The sequence below is a fragment of the Mixophyes fleayi genome, chromosome 8 (assembly GCF_038048845.1).
Source record: "Mixophyes fleayi isolate aMixFle1 chromosome 8, aMixFle1.hap1, whole genome shotgun sequence".
In the NCBI taxonomy this organism is placed as follows: domain Eukaryota; kingdom Metazoa; phylum Chordata; class Amphibia; order Anura; family Limnodynastidae; genus Mixophyes; species Mixophyes fleayi.
The window spans coordinates 96,977,105-96,996,548 of NC_134409.1; the positions used below are offsets into that span (position 1 = coordinate 96,977,105).

The 19,444-nt window shown below is 38.2% G+C and overlaps 1 protein-coding gene across 2 annotated transcripts; it reads left to right on the forward strand.

Moving 5' to 3' along the window:
* The first annotated feature begins 1,049 nt into the window (after window positions 1-1,049).
* On the forward strand, window positions 1,050-16,658 carry NOL12 (nucleolar protein 12). 2 transcript variants are annotated; one of them, XM_075182929.1, is made up of 7 exons: window positions 1,050-1,142; window positions 2,374-2,491; window positions 4,211-4,316; window positions 4,595-4,643; window positions 8,639-8,781; window positions 14,016-14,104; window positions 14,935-16,658. In XM_075182929.1, the coding sequence occupies exons 2-7, from the start codon at window positions 2,424-2,426 to the stop codon at window positions 15,101-15,103; spliced, it is 624 nt and encodes a 207-aa protein (XP_075039030.1). In that variant the 5' UTR covers window positions 1,050-1,142; window positions 2,374-2,423; the 3' UTR covers window positions 15,104-16,658. The 2 variants fall into 2 exon arrangements, with proteins under 2 accessions (XP_075039030.1, XP_075039031.1); XM_075182930.1 differs by lacking the exon at window positions 1,050-1,142 and adding an exon at window positions 1,219-1,331.
* Window positions 16,659-19,444: the final 2,786 nt, after the last annotated feature.

The following is a 19,444-nucleotide window of genomic DNA, read 5'->3' on the forward strand; positions in this document are numbered from 1 at the left end:
TCATCTTTGTGATGACAGATGATAATTAACGGGGCAAAAACATGTTAATTATTAAATAGGCCTCTAAGTAACATTTAAGCACATATCTGATAGTTATTTGTCATTGCTGTCTTTCTACCTTAAGAACTTTAGAGGTTGCAAAAAAAATACAGCTGACACATGCTCTGAGCATGTCATGTGAAGGCAGAGGGAGGGGGGATCTTACATTACATAGCGCAGAATTATAAATCATTAATAGCATCCAGAAGAATCAAACCAAAGGAAAATGGTAAATACCAAAATGAATCATATATTCTGCCATAAAGATTTATTTAAAAAAATAATAGCACACAAAGCAGCCAGATCCCCCAACTTTCCCAGCTCTAATTAACAATATTTGGCAGATCCACAAACTAGAGCATATATAACTAGTATCATAAATGATCGGCCCAACCAGTTTCAATCAACCTGGCAGTCCTGGTGTAATTATTTCTCTTCTTTATAGCCTGCTTATTTCCTGAGTTCCCAGTAAATGCTTAGAGGACTTGATCTCCTCTACTGAATATCTTCCCTGTACTAACACTCCCTACTGCCCCTGCCTCCTTCTCTCTTTTTCCATTCATTTATTCTGAAAAATCTTAATAAAATTTTATTTAAAAAATAAATAAATAACACACCTTGTTTTTCCAGCACTACTGCTTTCAATGTACGCACTTATTCAACTCTTAACATGTAAAAAATACTGAACATCAACATTTATTGCCAGGAGATCAACCCTAAAGAAAAAAAATGAGACATTATACTGTCCCTTTAAATTAGGAACAGTTAGCTACAAAGCGCTATGATAAGCATATAGCCAACTCTTAGATGAGTGTAGAAAGATGGACGATTGTTATCGCCCATTTGGGAGTACAAATGTGGGGATCTTAATCCCTTGAAACGGAAAATAACCTTTTCTTGTAGTTCAATAATTACTACCTTGACATTGTCTTGTGTAGCACAGAACTCATTTTACTAAATATATGGACAATCTGGGTGCAGGATAACCCTCTCTCGTGCGGCTTCGGCGCTAAAGTTTGACGTCATCAAAGTGAAGCAAGGAACTTAGAAGTAGGTGGAAGCGCATGTGTGATCCCCTGTGCGCTTCTAGGGGACGTACTAACGTGAGTGATAGCAGCTTATTTGTATTTATTTTGTGTGTGTCTCGTTGATCTTGCCCAAACTTACGATTATTATTTTTATATCTGAATTGTAGGGGGTCCTACATTTGTTGAATTACAAGTGTCAGCGTGCCTGGGCTCTGTAATCCCACAGCTGTTAAGGAGAGGCATGTTGCCTATACTGTATAAAATGTAAGCAGTGTTATTGTGCAGATACTTGTTCAAACTTATACGGTTCTCGTCCATTTAGTGTTTTAATTTATTAGCACAATCTGGCTATTGAAACAAATGTTTAAATCAAGGACTGTTGGTTATAAATAGAAAACTGCATTAGGCTAGCAGTGGATACAGAAGGATACATTTAAAATGTATATAGTTTGTTTAATATATCTGAATATGTTTGCCTAATATAACTTCTGTCGGCAACAATGTGTAAGTAACATCATATCATGATCCAGGATATCTTGTGGTTTCTGTATCCTTAAACCTTAAAGGACAACTCTAGCTTTAATCCAAGTTCATCCAATGTGCAAATCTATATGTAGTTGTTCACATTCCTTGATTGCATCTCTTTAATTTTAGCCAACTAACCTCCTGAATTTGTTGTTTTACACCATACACGTTAGAGAAATATGTGCTCACTGACAGCAACCCCCACCAATATGTTCTCTCTATTGAGCATCTCTTGTGTGCTTTTTATTGAATGCATAGGTAACACATATTTAAAGATCTTCTCCACACAGTTAATTTTTGCACTACCATAATAAGGATGTCTTTATTAAGTTAGTTAACTTATCTGGTGATTCAGTCAATGTGTGAGCTGAGCCTAGCTCTGCATACAACTGGAGCCAGAAGCGTTACAGCAACATGGAGACCATTCGATTGTCTTGCAGGATCTCTATAAGACTCCTTTAGCTTCCCTGCTTCATTATTTGCATTTGATATTTAGGTTCACTATAATGTGCAGTAATGTGTAACACATTATAATCAAGAGAGCCAGCCACAGGAGCAGTATGGAAATCCAGAAAATAGAAATAGAATGTTATTATAAAAATTAGCAACAGTCAACTAACTAAATAAAGTTAGGTCTAATGTGAAAACCAATAACTTCCTTTGTTGTGGGATTTTGTCATTACAATAACCTTTTTTTTTTTCCCTTCCAGGGATGCAGGATTCTTTGCTTATATTTATGTTTTTTCAATTTTGTTTCTTTTATGTATTTTAATGTTTCTAGAAACCCTTATCAGGAAGTAGAACTTGTAATTTAGCTCAATCTGTAGGAAAATGGGGAAAAGAAAACAGAAAATACCTGCAAGTCGACGTGAGCTGGTATTTGATGAGGAAAAGAGAAAGTAAGTGGTAAATCCCAGAATGTGCAGTAAGAAAGAATGACAAAAGTAATGTATGTATATGCATGCCACATTTTTTATTACATGAGTTACTAGCAAGAAATCACAGAATAATATTACTACAAATCTCAGTCGAGGGGGGAGGTTCAACAGCACGGGCGTGTACCATTATCGTTGGTACGGTAATTTTAACACTGATTTCTGATCATGGCTCAGGGAGCAAAAATCACTGTTGAAATTACTGTACTAACTGTAATGATGCGCATCTATTACGGTTATGATGCGCACCCAGCATTGTTCTAAAGAACAACAATGGGAATTGAATCTCCCCCAAAGTGCAACAGACTGAGAGGACTGTAACTTGCACATAAAGAGCCTAATTTAAGGCTGATTGTAAATACATTTTGTAAAAATACATATGTACTTAGGCTTGAGGGTATCTTAGACTTGCTGCCTCTATGCCTGCAGAGGTGGAATAGTGCAGGCAAGTTTAAGTTTAGTAAAGTAAAGATTTGTACATGTAAGTGTATCATGCTTCCTGGTCGTGTAACTTATTTTGACTTCGAAGTATCTCCAGATACGTTTCTTAGGAGGTGTGTAAAGATGTAAAATGATGACACCTGCAGCGCTACGTAGCCGCATCTGATTGGCTGCTTGTGCATCAATCCTCCAGTTGATAACACTGATTTCATTGACATAATGTTGCGTCTTTCTATTCAAATTTATTATTGGTTTCCAATTAGACACCATTAGGTGATACAGCAGTAAGCAGTGTTTGGGGTTGTTTGTATTTCATTACATATTATTTGAAAATATGACTTCTGCATTTATTAATAACACTATTAAATGCACTATGCTCTTGTGTATATAAAATTCCATTATATTATTTTATTTTGTACGAATAGGATAATAAGCCTTCTGCATTTATAGTTAACTGTCAGTCCACTTCTCTAGTCTCTATGCTATACTTGTATGTAAATATACACATTTGTTTGCCTGATGTAGAAACACTGTTGTGTGTTACTTTGGGTGTATCTTGAGATACGTACAACTTCACATTCATACTAAAGACTGCAATTTTTGTAATCAATTTTTACACATACGTTCTGGCTGTGAAATGCGCCAAACCATAAATCAGGTCCAAAATAACATCTCCAGAAATGCCCTATGTTTATGATATTTGTAACTAAATAGTAGTTCTTTTGTACATGTCGGCTTAGTCCTGCTGTAAACTACAAGATGTAAGAACCCAGTTGTTGCTCATTTCATGTACATATGCAAGTTTCATGACCAATGTTTATCTACCTGCAGAAAAATAATTGCTGTGAAAGGTTAATGTAGGTGCAAATGTACTGTAACAATAACAACCAGCCTGCAACTAGCTGTCCTGTAACAATAGCAACCAGCCTACAACTAGCTGTGCTGTAACAATAGCAGCCATCCTACAACTAGCTGTCCTGTAACAATAGCAGCCAGCCTACAACTAGCTGTCCTGTAACAATAGCAGCCAGCCTACAACTAGCTGTCCTGTAACAATAGCAACCAGCCTGTAACTAGTTGTGCTGTAACAATCGCAACCAGCCTGTAAGTAGCTGTGCCCGTTTTAGTGCAGACATATTAATGAAAGCAAATGGTTACTGTAGGTTTGCTCCTATAGTAGTAAATAAAATCGTGTGTGTTGATTAGAGGAACCATTCACAGATCTTATCAATCTGCTTGTAGGGAATATTTGACCGGGTTTCATAAGCGCAAATTACAGAGGAGAAAAGCTGCTGTGGAGGAGATCAAACGCAAAATTAAACAAGAGCAGAAGAAGATGAGAGATGAGGTAAATGCATATTAACTAAAGGCCACCTTTACAATGTGATGGTTTAAGCAGGGCTTCAATACATCGTTAACATGGACATCTGACTATCTGAAAGGAGCGTTGTAAAGTAATGTAGAAAGCTCAGAAATGGTAGATGTCTGGGAAATAAACTATTGTGTTTTTTAAATGCCTGTGTACACCAATGTCAAGGGAGCATCTAATACTCTCAGTGAGATAGGTATCGTTCAGACATGTTGTATTTGGTTCCGCTGTCAACAAGATACTTTTCTCCCCTATAGAGGCACAAAGAATACATGAAGATGCTGAAAGAGAGAGAAGAAGCTTTAGGTAAGGAGCTTCATCTGTCTGCTATCTATCTAGATTGTCTTTGGAATAATTGTTAAACGGTTGCTAATTGTAGTTTAGAGTATAAGCTTACCAGTGTTGCCAGGGCTTAAAAGGGTTGTCCAATTTCGGGGGGGGGGGGGGCTTAAATTTATTTTTATCATGAAGGGCAACGACACTTTTTATATATTTTTATATTAGACTTACCTTCATCAGTACCAGTATAATAGCCTGAAAGTCTAGTAATGGTATTAAATGTGCAAGGACTTTCAGATGTTAGGATGTTGGCAGGCTGAACTGACATAACTATTAGATGTTGTCTGCGCTGTATACTGGGTTTTCATCAGGGGTCCCCACAGCTAAAAATGAGGAGGTCTCAGGAGAGGGACTCCTACCAAACAGGTACTGCAAAATTTGAGTCCACTTATAATAAACTTTACAACAAAAAATATTTCACTGCAACATTTGATAACTATAATTATATCTAAAATTCACAAAGGGTTGTATAGAATGTTGTACTCTGGCATGGGTGAAATATGCTCCTAGAAATAAGGATTTAAAAAGTAGTTATATTGGCCAAAAGTGAATGGTCACTCTGTATAGTATGCCTGATTGTGCAGTTGTCATTATAACTGCGGAATTCCATTAGAGATGTCATACTCCCTGCCACTCCTCTTCTGGGGAAAAATGAACAGCCATTTAAATCTGGGTCAGTTTTTACCTTTTACAGGCACCAATAAAATAGGTTGCAGATTAAAATTCATTGTGTTCCTAAAAACCTGTACATTTTCCTGAAAACTGGTATGAAAAATACACATTCAATAAACAAATGACATTTGTGTGTCCTACATAAATGCCTCTAGACATAAGTTTAAAGTCTTTCAAATACCCACATGATATGTCATCCATACAATTAAATGGATAACACATGTCCTTTTTATTAGATATTTTGTGTGCTATATGGGTCACAATAAAGTGTTTGGTTTTTTCCCCATTTATTTTTGTTTCTCATCATCAGAACCACAGTTTTTTTTCCTTTTTTTTTTCTATAATTGTTATATTTTTCTTACCGTAACACAAAGGGGTAGATGCTGTCTCCCATGTGGTAAGGGTAAATACACTGTCAAAGTACACCATGATCTTTCATGGAACAAGAGGTATCAGAAGACTAGAAGGTCAGTCTCTTGCTCATACATACACCTATACATGTGAGATGGGGGCAGTTTTGTCTGGCCAAGGGAGTAATTAGAGGGTAATTTTTTTTCCTTAAATCAGTTATTTAGCTTATGTGTAGTGAATACCTTGATATAGTCAAACATAGCTTAGTAAGAGAAGCTGTTGCACTGCTGATGATGATAAAAAATGTAAGCCAGTGCACTGATTTAAATGTATTTTTTACAGTTAATACTTATTGCAAGTGAAGTGTCAAAAATAATGGTTTCATTCTGTACTGTCCAGATCACAGAATGCCATACATAGAGGGTGATTCAGTTAGGGATGTTAGCTCCTTTGTAGCCTTGCACATTTATTTGTAATGCAAATTATAGGCAATTATGGTGCTGATCATGAGACAAGATATACTTCTGGTGAAACAAGCAATCTCCATATCAATATGAAATCGCCATCCTTACTGTCCTGGGGTGGAGTCATTCTCCCTATACCAAACAAAGATGCAGCATTTACTTGTCCAGCTTAGAAATTACCATTCTGTGGACACACAGGAACTGCAGTATTATGTGTCCTTACAGTAATAATATAATGACTGTATGAGAAGGGGATGTAACATGGAGACAGTCGCATTTGTGCACTATTTCAGCAACAAGCCAGTGGCGGATCCAATCAGAAGAAGCTGTTACATGTTTTGTGAATGTAGAGCATCTTTTTCCAAAATATCTTTGGTACCGGCGTTACTGTGATTTTATCTCTGTATTACAGCCAATTTAACCCCACAGTTGCAGCACCTGTAATGAGTATGTAAATTCTAGCAAAGTTTATTTTTTTTTTTGTACACTATTGCCAATTTCGAAACATGAAGTGTGTGTATATATATATATATATATATATATATATATGCTACATTTTAAATACTGCTTTGAATTGCATATTGTTTGTGTAAAATAAAGAATGTACTTTCTGCATCTTATTACCAAACACAATGTGTCCCAGTTTTTCCTGTATGTTACAGGACCTGCTGTAACGCTCAATTTCATGTGCACTCTGCAGTCTGAGATTGGCATAAAAAAGCAGGTTTAGTGGTATCGCACTGTAGATTTTCTGGCTGCCAATTTCCTTAGAAGCAGGCAGACTAGAATGACCTTTTATTCTGTTCCTACTGTTAAACTGTTTTGTTTTTAGAGAGCTCAGAACTAATGCTACAAAGTAATTATTTTTTTAAGGGGTAATGGATTTAACAAGCAATATTTCAGTAGAAGTAGTATATTCTAAAACTGCAAAAACAAACAAAGAAAAAACAATGTTGGTATAATCAAAAGACTGCTCAAATAATTTAGTGCAAACAAACACAATGTGTTCCTGGTTGATTTTATAATTGGGTACACTGTTTCCTCCATACTTTTCTTTCCTGATATTTGACTGTGTTGAGAATGTTGCTGTTCCAGAGCAATTTCTGTAACAATTTCCATTTATGTATACCCCCTTATCCTAAAATGTTTGTGTAGTGAAGTATGAATTCATCTTGAAGTTAATAATCGGAAAACCATTGAAACCAGCTTGTTATTTTAAAGGCGTGCTAAACAGAACAAGCTGTCGTTTGCAAATGATCTCAAGATTATTTATAGATATATCTCAGAATTTCAGAGTTGTAGATGTTGTATATACATATGCTGCACACTTGACTGCAAACTACTGCTTTCTGTTATCAGAAGTTGCATTGTTTAATGGGATTATGGTCATTAAGTCTGCTTGTGTAGGAAAATCTCCCCAACCGCAATGACAACTTATAAAATAACTTTAATTTTGATAAGCTCGTTAAACTTATCTCATATTTACATAATATTACCTACATATTAGCTAATGCTAATAGTAGTTATTTTATATGAACCAACTTAATTTTAAAGTTAATGTTCCTTTTATGTAGCCTGGGCAGGATTGTACGCAATAAAGAAATGTACAACAAATTATTGGAGATCCATTGAAAGAAGGTTCCTAGGCAACCACCATGTATCTAGCTCTGTCTGTTTATATAATATGGCACTTCACTAGGGGTGTGCCAAGTCCTCATAAGACTTGGGGCCCAGTCCTGTAACCAAGCTCATCATACTATTTGATGCTCTTACCATGCTTGCAGTATGAAATTAGTGACACTAATAGCTAGTCTAGTAGCAGAATAAAACCACAGTAAAGAATGACCTTTAACAATATATGAGCATTTGTCTCTGGTGTCAGTCCTTAAAAAGTCCCTGCACATGAGCCCAATGAGAATGTTTCCTGTAACGATGGAAGTCACATGTCATACCAAAGACAATACAGACAACAGGTTCTTCTTTGTTTTGGGAATTTTTTCATCTGTCCAGGAACATAAACCTTTTAGTGCAGTCTGCTGCATTGTTGGGGAAATAACTACATGCAGTCATGTCAGCTGGGCCTGGCATTCTTGTGTAGAACAGAAACCAGAAGGTGGTCTGAGCACATTTTAGTTGCAATATAGTGCAATTCCCATGTATACTCTTGGATCTTTTACTGACATAAGCAGTGACATCTTAATTATTTCAGCAGCCTATCTATGAATAGTCCTGTTCTTTTATCATTTTATTATATTCTGTATGTTTTCCCCCTGAGTATTGTCACAAGAAATATTAAATCTTAATGTCACGAATTAAGAGGGGAAATGCATTTTATTACATATAGCAGCCTCAGTATCATTATTTATTTTATTTTCTTTGTGTATAGGCCATAATAAAGTGGATATTTTTCTTATGGCGATATTTTTATTTTTTTTATTTTTTTTCATATAAATGTTGTCATTGCCTTTTCTATAGAGGAAGCAGATGAACTGGAGATGCTGGTAACCTCTAAAACAGAGTCTGTTCTCTACGATCACCCCAATCACACTGTAACTGTGACAACCATCAGTGACCTGGACCTGTCTGGCGTGGGTCTCCTGCCCCCTGGCAGCAGAGAGGTATGATCAGAACTATTCTATAGCACACGTTATCACAATGCCAACAGCTTTTATCTATAAGAATACTTTTTCCTAATACATGTCCATGGGAATAACTAGTATTTTAACAGAGGATCTGCCATCATATCATAAAACACAGTGGTGTGTTCAAAACGGCAAGTAATGGTTCATTTCGCTTGACTGTGTGGTAACAGCTGAAAGAGAATTTTAAGACCAGGACATAAACGTAATGATTTCTAACTGCAAACCTTTCTGTAATCTGTCACTTCAGCACTTTTGAAATATAGATATTGTTTCCCATTGCAGCTTTCACACACTGTTTTTAAAGGACCAGCATTTACACCTTCAACTGTGAGCCATAATGGTAAAATACACTGTTAACCTGACCCCTCACTGCAACTCTGTTACAAAGTGAGTGTTACCTCCAAACTCCACTACTGACAGCTACAATTCCTTCCACATCTTTGGAACAGTGTTCACATGGGATCTGATGCAGGTCAAAAAGTGGACACTGAATTTTTGTGACCTAACTGGCCCTGTGTGCACATTAACCAATCCAAAGTGTACATTTCCACAAAGCAAGTCTGCCTAGCTGTCAGCCACTCTACTTGTTTAATTGGAGAAGCACCTCTCTGCTATCATGGACACCTTCTGCGAAGAAGGGAAAGACTGCTTGATGGACGTAGTATAAACACAGGTGGGGATCACCTACTTCCTGTACTGTGGGCAATTCCAGTCCAGTAGTGTGCCCCAGAGGACCATTGAAGCTCTGAAAATAGCAACACCTCTGTTTCTTTATGGGAATGCCCTGGGGACAGTGCTAAATAGTGGACTACTGGTTATAGGGAAATGCCTATGTGGAGGCTTCTATCCTGTATTACCTTTACATCACTATGGAAATCTCAGGAAATGGCTAGAAAGCATTCATGGTAGAACTCTTACATTGCCTAATTGACATGAAATGTAACAAACATATTTATGCAACTTACAAGGATCAAGTTTTACACAATCACTCCTTTAAAAAACTCCCAAAAAAATATATTGGCACATCAGAGTGTGTGTGTGTGTGTGTGTGTGTGTGTGTGTGTGTGTGGCCACAAAAAACAATGGCGTATTATTTTATGAATTATGTTATTGAGAGTAATCCAACCATTTTCGGGCATGTTCTTAATTACATCTTTCAGCTGACCCCGCTATCCCAAATGATCCACAGCTCGGGCCACTTCACTCCTCTACGTGTGTAGCAAAATTCAAAACCTCATCACTGAATCTGCCTGTGTCACCACCATAACAATGGTAAAATAGAAGAGTATATAATAAGTAATAAGTATATATACTTCAAACTGGAGCAATTTAATCATCTTCATCATCTATTTATTTATATAGCTCCACTAATTCCGTAGCGCTGTACAGAAAACTCATTCACGTCAGTCCCTGCCCCATTGGGGGGTACAATCGAAAGCCCCTAACACACACACACACACACACACCGACAGAGACTAAGGGCAATTTTAATAGCGGCCAATTAACCTACCAGTATGTTTTTGGAGTGTGGGGGGAAACCCACACAAACACGGGGAGAACATACAAACTCCACACAGATAAGGCCATGGTCGGGAATTGAACTCACGACCCCAGTGCTGTAAGGCAGAAGTGCAAACCACTAAGCCACTGTGCTGCCCACAGATGTGTATAACTGACATAGTTTAATGATCAAAATGGACCTTTTAATGACTACGATTGGTTAAAATATGTGTTGTTTGCAACCATAGTTAAGCAGTGCCCCCTAGAGGGAAAATTGAGTATTAAAATTGGATGATTTGTTGCAAACTATGAGTTTTTCAGGGGAGATCACCCCCAAACCTGTTCTGGCTAAAAGTGTTTATTGAGGACACATTGCTGTAAACATCGGTCTTATGTCTTTCACACAATCAAGGGACAGAAGACTTGGGGATCATTTTTATTTCCTTTAAAGCAGGGGTCTTTTGTGACATGATCTACTTTTTTACCGTCTGTATATGTTGATCTTCCTGATTTGGGTCTTGAAACCACAATTCAGGAAAGTACTCATGTAAATGATTTAATTGAGGATATGGATTATTGAGTCCTTGCATCCACCTTATCAATATCTCAGGCACATTCTCCTGCATTATCTTAGTAGATATCTATGGATAAACAATTATTGGCAGTCATACATTGCAGAGAAATAACCTCCCACCCCCTTCTCTTTTTGTGATCCAAAGAAATATATCCCCCATTATAAGTCACATATTACGGAGTCATACTCTTCCACCACATATTGCAGAGTACATTGTTACGTATTACCTGAATCTCCGTATGCCTCCACATGCTGTTTCACTTTTCTGAAGTCATTTTTTGTATAGCCTCCTCCCAACAAGCCTTATGTGCTCCAAGTTGGACCAAGTAAGGCCTGTTGGTAGGAGGATCTCTTAGTTAGACATGAATGATAAGGAGAATGTGCTTAAGACCTCCAGGGTGGTATCTATTACCTCCTGTCTTCATTCTTAATTTTACTTATAAGGTATGGTAAGCCTGCCTGGATTGTTTAAAGTCTGCTTCAAGCCTGTGATAAGTGCCACTAGTGTGGAATATTTCCCTAGTTGGGAACCTCTGATGGCCTCACTCTCATGGGTACGCATGTTCCTTGCCCTGCCATGAGTAATAATAATATATGCTTTATTTAGGTACTCGCCTGCACTTGCCAGACTTTCATTATAATTTGCAATGGCACACAATATATACATTTTGTTTCTTTCTTTGGTCATGTATACATTTTTATTTATTTTGAAGAAATTTAAATTAAAAGTCAATACAATCTTGCCCTTGTGCTTCTGCTGTCCTAGGCATAAGCCTATGTGGCTGGGCCTGCAAACAAACGCCACAAGATGCTGTACAGTCATGGCCAAAAGTAAGTTTACCATAGCAACATCTGACAAAAAGGTCTAAAAACACAGAAGCAACAAACTGTGAAAACCAATATTTATGTCATTCTCAAAACTTTTGGCCATGGCTGTAGGTTGGAGCGGCCTAAAGCATTATTCAGAAATGAATACTTCGGGTTTCCTTTATTATCTTCTAGTTTTGAGATGTGTTTTGCCAAAGGAAGAAGCACCTTCTTGTTTTGTAAGATGTTTTCCATTTGTAGCTCAGAAAAGCCTCTCCATTTGTGTCCTCTTGAAATTGATGGAATGTGTTGTGGACAGTGTTACAAATGTGCACTGGTTAAATATGGAATGTTATTTCCCTTTAAGGTGGACAATTCACCTCATTTAGCAGTTTGATGGTGGTCCCTCACCATTACCTTATGCCACTATCTGTACAGTGCCATTTAGGAGATCACAGATAGTGCAGTTTTAGAGCAGGAGGACTCAATCCATCCTTATTAACTCAATAAACCAAAATAGAGCTACGAATTGAATGTGCACGGTCATTTACTACAGCAACTCTTTAGATCGGCATTGTCTGACTGCAAGTAACGGTGGGAGTCTCGGGAGAGACTGCATGAGAGAGGCTGGACATAAATAGGGTTTTTCAAAGTGTTTCCCTCCTTTAAAGGAATAGCCCACTACTAATAGTACTACTTTAATGTCTCAAAAGCTGCTACCTAGCTTGTATATTGAAAATACACACTGTGCTTTACACTTGGATAAGCACTGTTTTAAGTTTTGTGAATACGAAAATAAACCCTTTTTTGAACTGCAGTATTCACACATGCTGACCTTCAGCTAATGATGTATTTATTTTAGGCCCACTCCATGAACAGAAAAGGGTTTTGTTTGCATTTGATCAAATCCAGTGAGTTATTCTTTGCCATCCTCTTGCTTAGTTAGGGCTGAACAAGTACTGGTCTCAATTTCATTTGAGAAATGTGTCCTGACTGGAAAAGGAGGCATGGAGGCAAACCAACACACTGAAGTTGACACTTCAGGGAAGAGGGCCCTGCTCACTAGAGCTTACAATCTAAAGGGAAAGGGACAGATAAACGTTTGACACATGGTGGTGAGCCAGTGTACGGGGATCTGAGGGCAAGAAGCAAGAATGGGAGAGATGAAGGGTGAGGTATAATGGGTAAAATGGGTAAGCGGAAGACTGGTAGACGTTTCTAAACAGGCGGGTTTTCAATGACCGTTTGAAGCTATACAGGCTAGGGATAGATAGCCTGATAAAACGATGGAGATTGTTCCAGTGGCGGGGGGGGCAGCACAAGAGAAATCTTGGATTCAGGAGTGAGATGTGGTTAGCAGAGTGGAGGAAAGGTGACTATCATTGGCCGACCGGAGAGGGCGGGAGGGAGTATGTATTAAGATGTAGGGAGCAGTGATGTGGGAGAGGGCCTTGTACAGGAGGGTGAGGAGTTTGAAGATTATTCTGTAGGGGAAGGGCAGCTATTGTAAGGCTTGCAGAGAGGGGAGGCAGATGTGGAGCGGCGAGAGAGGAAGCTGCAGCATTAAGAAGAGATTGAACATATAAATCGAAGAGGAGTGAGATGGGAGCGGTGAAGGCCGGTAAGGAGAAGGTTGCAGTAGTCAAGACGAGAAATGGTCAGTGAGTGGACAAGAGTTTTGGTGGCATCCCAGGTGGGATTTAAAAAAAAAAAAAAAAAAAGCAAGCAGTGCTATGAGCAGTAGTGCTTAGATGAGTGTCCCCTGCTCTGTGTATTGAGCATGTGGTGGTATGTTCATTGGTGCAGAACATTATCTGTAGTGGTAGAGGGCCCACTGATTGCTATACTCTGCTAGTGATAGTTGGGGGACTTGGCTATGTGGGGGCGGTGGTTGGGAGAAACTGCCTGCTGTGCTGGCAGAGGTCAATTGTAGACACTGGCTGCTGTACTGTGCTGGTGTGGTCAAGTGGGTCACTGACTACTGTACTGTACTGTGGAATTCTCTGCAGGTTATTTGAGCTTTGCAAAATATTATTTTTTTTAATACCTTTTTACATATCCCAAAGTTTTCAGATTCCTAGCTCCTAAGTTTTGGCTCTCGCTTCTAATTAGTGCAGTTATAACAATAGGCAGTCATTAACTAAAAGCTCTCAATATATAGTTACAGCAATACTTTACAGCTATATTTTCACTAAAAATATTAAGATATAGATTAGATATATTTAGAATGTGTTTCTTTTTAAAGTGAAGATAACACTGTTTTAAGCGTTAAGTGCCTTGTACAATAGGAATCCTAAGACAGTCTGTAATATATAACTTTTTTCTACAGGAAGAAGACAAGGAGGCACAGGAAGGGGAACAGCTTAAATCCATGGTTCCTCTACCCAGAAAATCTGGAAACCCACTGCTGTCAAAGAGGTAATTACCTGATGGTTATATAGATAGGCACTTCTAGCCATGGTATTCCACTTTCTGGTACTGAGTGATCATGTTGCAGCATTTCTTTCCTAATGGGAGGGGTGTCTTCCAGGGTGACAATGCAAATCTATCTATCTGTATCTGTCTCTTATTGGTTGTCCTGGAGCCATTAACCAGATGATTGATCTTCTTGTGAAAGAATGGGACTACCCAATTCCAGACATTGGTAGTCTCAGTACTAGGGTGCATGTGGGGACTCAATGCTAAATTAAATGACTGTGTTAAATTGGTCTTTTACTTTTTTTTTTGTCCAATACCTGTACAATGCATTATCGGTCAGCTCTCATGTAAAGAGATCCTAAATAGTAGCAGAGACGGATTGTAAAAGCGTACAAGCAGTTGTGCTAATTAACCACATACAGCTATCCCTGGAATCAGTTGCTCAATGTTTTTTGAGATCTTGTTTTCTCATTGAAGCAGTTTTCTTGTGAATAAGCTATAATATATCATTATATGATGTATTTTGGTTGTTTAGCAGATGGTAGTAAGAAAAAAGAAATATTGTCAAAATGGAAAACCAGTTTTGGGTTTGGCATCTATGGATGTCTCAAGAGTCACAGAAGTTACTTTGTATGTTAATAACTCTTATACATTTCACGTGACTTAATATTTAATTTACTTTTATTTTGTTTTGTATAAGTTAATAGGGAAGTAAACCTGAAATTAACTTAATAACTGTATGCAAGTGTCTAAGTATGTGTGCTTCAATTTAGTTTATTGGAGATGTGGTCAAAGGCTAGGTTTTGATGTAAATGAATCTGTCCCCACAGGATCTGCAGCCTCACAAAGTCTCTCCATGCTCGCAGTCAATGTAAAACAAACAAGCGCCCATCAAGGATTCAGGATGGTACAAAGCAAACCGTAGTAAAGTCGACTGGACGCACAAGCAAAGCCCAACGTAGGAGACAAACTGGCAGAACTAGAAGGAACAGAAACTAGATCTTATTAGACTTTTACTCCACACTTCTCCTCTGGCACCATATAGACTTTACAAGATGTGCCAACAGCAACCCAATCTTCCATGGATTATAACAATACAATGATAAAGCATTTTATTGTGACTTTAGAACCACTCCACAAGGATGCACAAAACTGGGAAGGGAGGAATTCAGGAATCATTTTTATATTATTGGTATTGTTTTAGATTTACAACAGAGAATATAATGATAACATTTTCTTAAGTATTTTTATTTTGTGCTTGAGGTCTGAGTCATTTTATCATAAACATCACTATGTTTCAGGTCATTGAGCATCTCCATGAAACAGACTGCAAGCCCAATGGGGATTTCCTATTCTTTTCATAGAGCAGTTCTGTGACAAATGAGGAATAAGGGGGTGTGACCTCGTGTTTAAAAGGCTCCAGGGACTGTGTACAATATGTGTATGACAAGAGAAGCTGTTCCAGTATCATGATGCAGGTAACTGAAGAGGGGTGAGGAGGACGGCTGTGTTCATATATTAACCATTTAAGAGCTGGACAGGCGTGTAGCATGCACAATTTGGGAATGCGATGACAAGTCCTTTCTCTATGGGTCATCATGTATGATAACTTTGTATACAAATAAACGATAATAGCAGATTTGCGTATTTGAGGTAGACTGGATCTGGCACATGTACATGCAGTAAAGTTATTTATTTTATGCATAGATAATTAATTAGTTTACATTGTAAGCATGATGGTTATCAGAAAGGTTTACTGCAAGAGTCCTTTTAATGATATGGAACAGTGAGCGAGGTGCTTTGTGATTTTCCTCTATTGCTTATTCTATACAAGAGAAGTTACCATTTATACACTTCAATTGTGTTTACAGAACAGCATTCCTATATAGTGTGTTCACTGACCATTCCCTATGACTATTTTGTGTATAGGACAGAGTATGCACTGACCAAAATTTCTATGCCTGTGAGTATTACACACGATCAATTTAATTTTAAATGGCATTTATGTTGAAACTGACTACTATATTGTGCAGGTCCCTGGATGCTGGGAGAAAATGGGATGTTTTATATGCAGACATAAACTTTTGTATTCGTCCTGTAATCTTAGATCATTTGCCAGAAGAACAGGTGTGTGTGTGTGTGTTTTCTGTATAGTCTGCTTACTTCAATTCAGGTATTAATCCTTTGAGTGCATCTGTGCTGCTGGAGTGAAATGTGATCACACAGACTATATCTGTTTATTTTTTTGATAACAATGTCTTTGTTAACCAAAGATTTTTCTACAATGTGATACTACTTTCATCATTTATAACTCTGGGCACCGTTCCTTGGAGGTTTGGCCAAGAACATTACGTGTCAATATTGTCATTTATAAAAACAACCACAAATAATAAAAAAAACATAACAAAACCGCCACAAAAGTAAATGCTAAAAACGTGACCTGTTTGGGATACTTGAGGATTGGCGTTGAGACCACAGAATGTCTTTGTGATACCAAAAATGAATCTGAAACTTTCATTAAAAATATCCTGAATAAAATTTGTTTTTAACCCTAGTATGTTTTGTAATATTAAATCTAAGTGAAACAATTATATACACACTAATTCACATCCTTTAAAGAATGGACTTCTTAAACAATTCATGAGGGTGTTCAGCTTGCTTCTCACACCAAGAACCTTTTAAAAGTCTGTGGCTTCCCCTTTAACCTCTTCAGTGCTAAGAACCAGTGGGACTCGTCCGTAGCACATAGGGAGTTCAAAGAAGTTAAGTATAATTTTACTTGTGCTCCACAGCTAATTCCCTTTTTTGTGGTCAATGGGAAGGGGTGGGGCTTAATGTTATCATAAGCATGATAATCCTAATGATGTCATTAAGCCACGTTTCCCTCACACTGCCTACAGAAAAATAAAGACGAGCCAAAGAATGGAGAGATGGTGATAAAAGTTCTCTACCTCTCCAATCCTGCCATCTAGACATTCAGGGGTACCCTCGTTTGAAAGAGGGGAGTCCCCTTCATAGTTATTATCCATACTTGCTAACTCTCCTGGAATATTCAGGAAACTCCTGAATTCTGAGTAGATATCCTGGACTCCTGGGAGAGCAAGCAAATATACCCTACACTACAGAATTAACTAAGTCCAGTTACAGGGGTGGAGGGCACATATCTCCCCCATCATGGCTTCACAAAAATTAGGAGCATCCTTATTTGAAAGAGGGAATTCCCTTCTTTCAAATGATATTGCCCTTTAGTAGTGATTGATAATTACCAGACAATAACATTAGGGGAAGGGTGTTGTAATAAACAGATCTCACCCATTCACATAGCAACTCATGGGCCCCCACATTTAAATGAGGGTAGGCCACGCTTTCAAATAAGGTGCTCTCAGTGATTACCAGACCCTACACTACTGAAAGTGTTTAGTCCAGAGTGGCAGGGAGGCGGTTAGTGCCCACATCATCTCCCCCCATTCTGGCTTCAGTAAAGTCAGGTGTACCCCTCAGTGCTATATTAGAAGATGCAAAACTGTTGTGACTGACAATACAGTGTAGGTACCCATCTGAATGAGGTGACCTTGATGTGGTATATGGGAATCCATAGTTTCAAAATGTGCCTTAATGATCTCATGTTTATTGTTCTTATTCAGACAAGCACTTTTTAAAGCATCAACCAAGTGGCAAGAAAAGCACTCTGCAGATACTGTGATAAACTGTTCCAGCACCAGTTTTCTGTTCACACAAATGGCAGTGGTAAATACAGATATAATTAAACCACTGGAAAGCTGTACATACATACCCATATAAACAGCAGGCACTGGGATCAAACATTCTAATGAGTTTTAGGAGTTTTGCAAATATTTTGAATAATTATACAATCTATTGGCACATGCAAACACAATACAATTTTCACTTTTGATTTAAAATGAGCAGTGAATTCTACATTAGAAATGAAGTGTAATAACCAGTGGCTGAACAGATTAGAACATCCCATGCCAGTGGGGGAATCCTCTTTAAAAACGACTCCCATAAGCTGTCTCTCTTTGCGGATGACATGCTGCTTTTCTTTTCTGTTCCGGAGATCTCGCTGGTGCACATCCAGGCAATTCTAGCTCTTTATAATAGGGCTAAATACTTCCAAGTCTGATGCTGTTTCGATCAATATCCTACATGGAAAACTGATGTATCGTAAAACAAGTTTCATTATTCCTGGAAAACTTCTGCCATTCTCTATCTGGCATACAAATCACTCCTTGTGTGGTTACCTTTTTAAGACTTTAACTTCTCCCTACTTTTACTACAACTCACTATTCTTACCAATTCTTGGATGTGTTACTAGGTCTCCTGGTTGGGCAGAATAATGGTTTTCAAGATGATGCTTTTACCAATGAAAAAGTATATTTTTCGCTTGCTTCCGTTCCGTCTCCCTGCTCGGCTTATCGGCCGTTATAAAGGCCTACGTTTGGAAAAATAAACCCCTGCGTATGACTCTTAAGTTAAAATAAGGGTGGCCTTGCTTTACCAAATCTTATCCAATACTAGGCATGTCTTCTCTCATACCTGAGAGATTGGTCTCTCCCACCTCTTCTAAAGCCTTGGGTAGACCTGGAAAGGGCACTTAACCCTAGTTTTCCCCTGGCAGACCTATTGTGGATCCCTGCTGCCTAGAGACCATCCGCTGACAACCTGCCCATTCTGACTAGGGAATCACTGGTGGGATAAAGTTTGCGCTAAAGAGGACGATTTATTGATTCCTACTAACCTTTAATCTTTTCTCCTGGATTGCTAAGAGCATCCTGCCTGTGAACAATCTATTTGATATTGAGGGTCCGCTTTCCTTTGCCCACCTCCAGGAGCACTATCAGCTATCGCACCACAATTTTTAATATTGTCAAATTAGGAACTGTATCTCTTTGTCTCGCAAACATCTCTCATAGGTCCAACCCCTCCCCCACTTATTTTTTTAAGCTAACAAAGGGTAATGGTAGAGCAAGTATAACCTTCGTATAAATCTGACTGTGGATGACCCACAGAATTCACAGGTACAACTGAAACAAACCTCCGTAGTAACTCTTTCTTGCTGAGTGGGAGCATATATTCCAGAATGCTTTCTTTATATCCCAATGCCTCAACCTTTCGTAAATGCTTATAAAGCTCATTAATAGGTTATAGCTCATATCGGTAAAGTTACATAGGATGTAGCATTCCAACTAAAGTTTTGCTGGAGGTTATGTTCTATGGAAGGTGACATGTTTCAAATGTTTGGTTATGTCCTGTGCTACAGACTTTCTGTTGTGAAGTTTTCACCTTGGCCAGCAAAGTAATCAACTTCTCTGTTCCCCTCTC

What these genes read in the sequence shown, in the direction of transcription:
- NOL12 (XM_075182929.1), top strand. Translation starts at nt 2,424, where the DNA reads ATGGGGAAAAGAAAACAGAAAATACCTGCAAGTCGACGTGAGCTGGTA. An exon ending in AGAAGAAGATGAGAGATGAG is followed by an intron (nt 4,317 to 4,594) that starts GTAAATGCATAT and finishes TCTCCCCTATAG; the next exon opens with AGGCACAAAGAATACATGAA. An exon ending in TGCCCCCTGGCAGCAGAGAG is followed by an intron (nt 8,782 to 14,015) that starts GTATGATCAGAA and finishes TTTTTTCTACAG; the next exon opens with GAAGAAGACAAGGAGGCACA.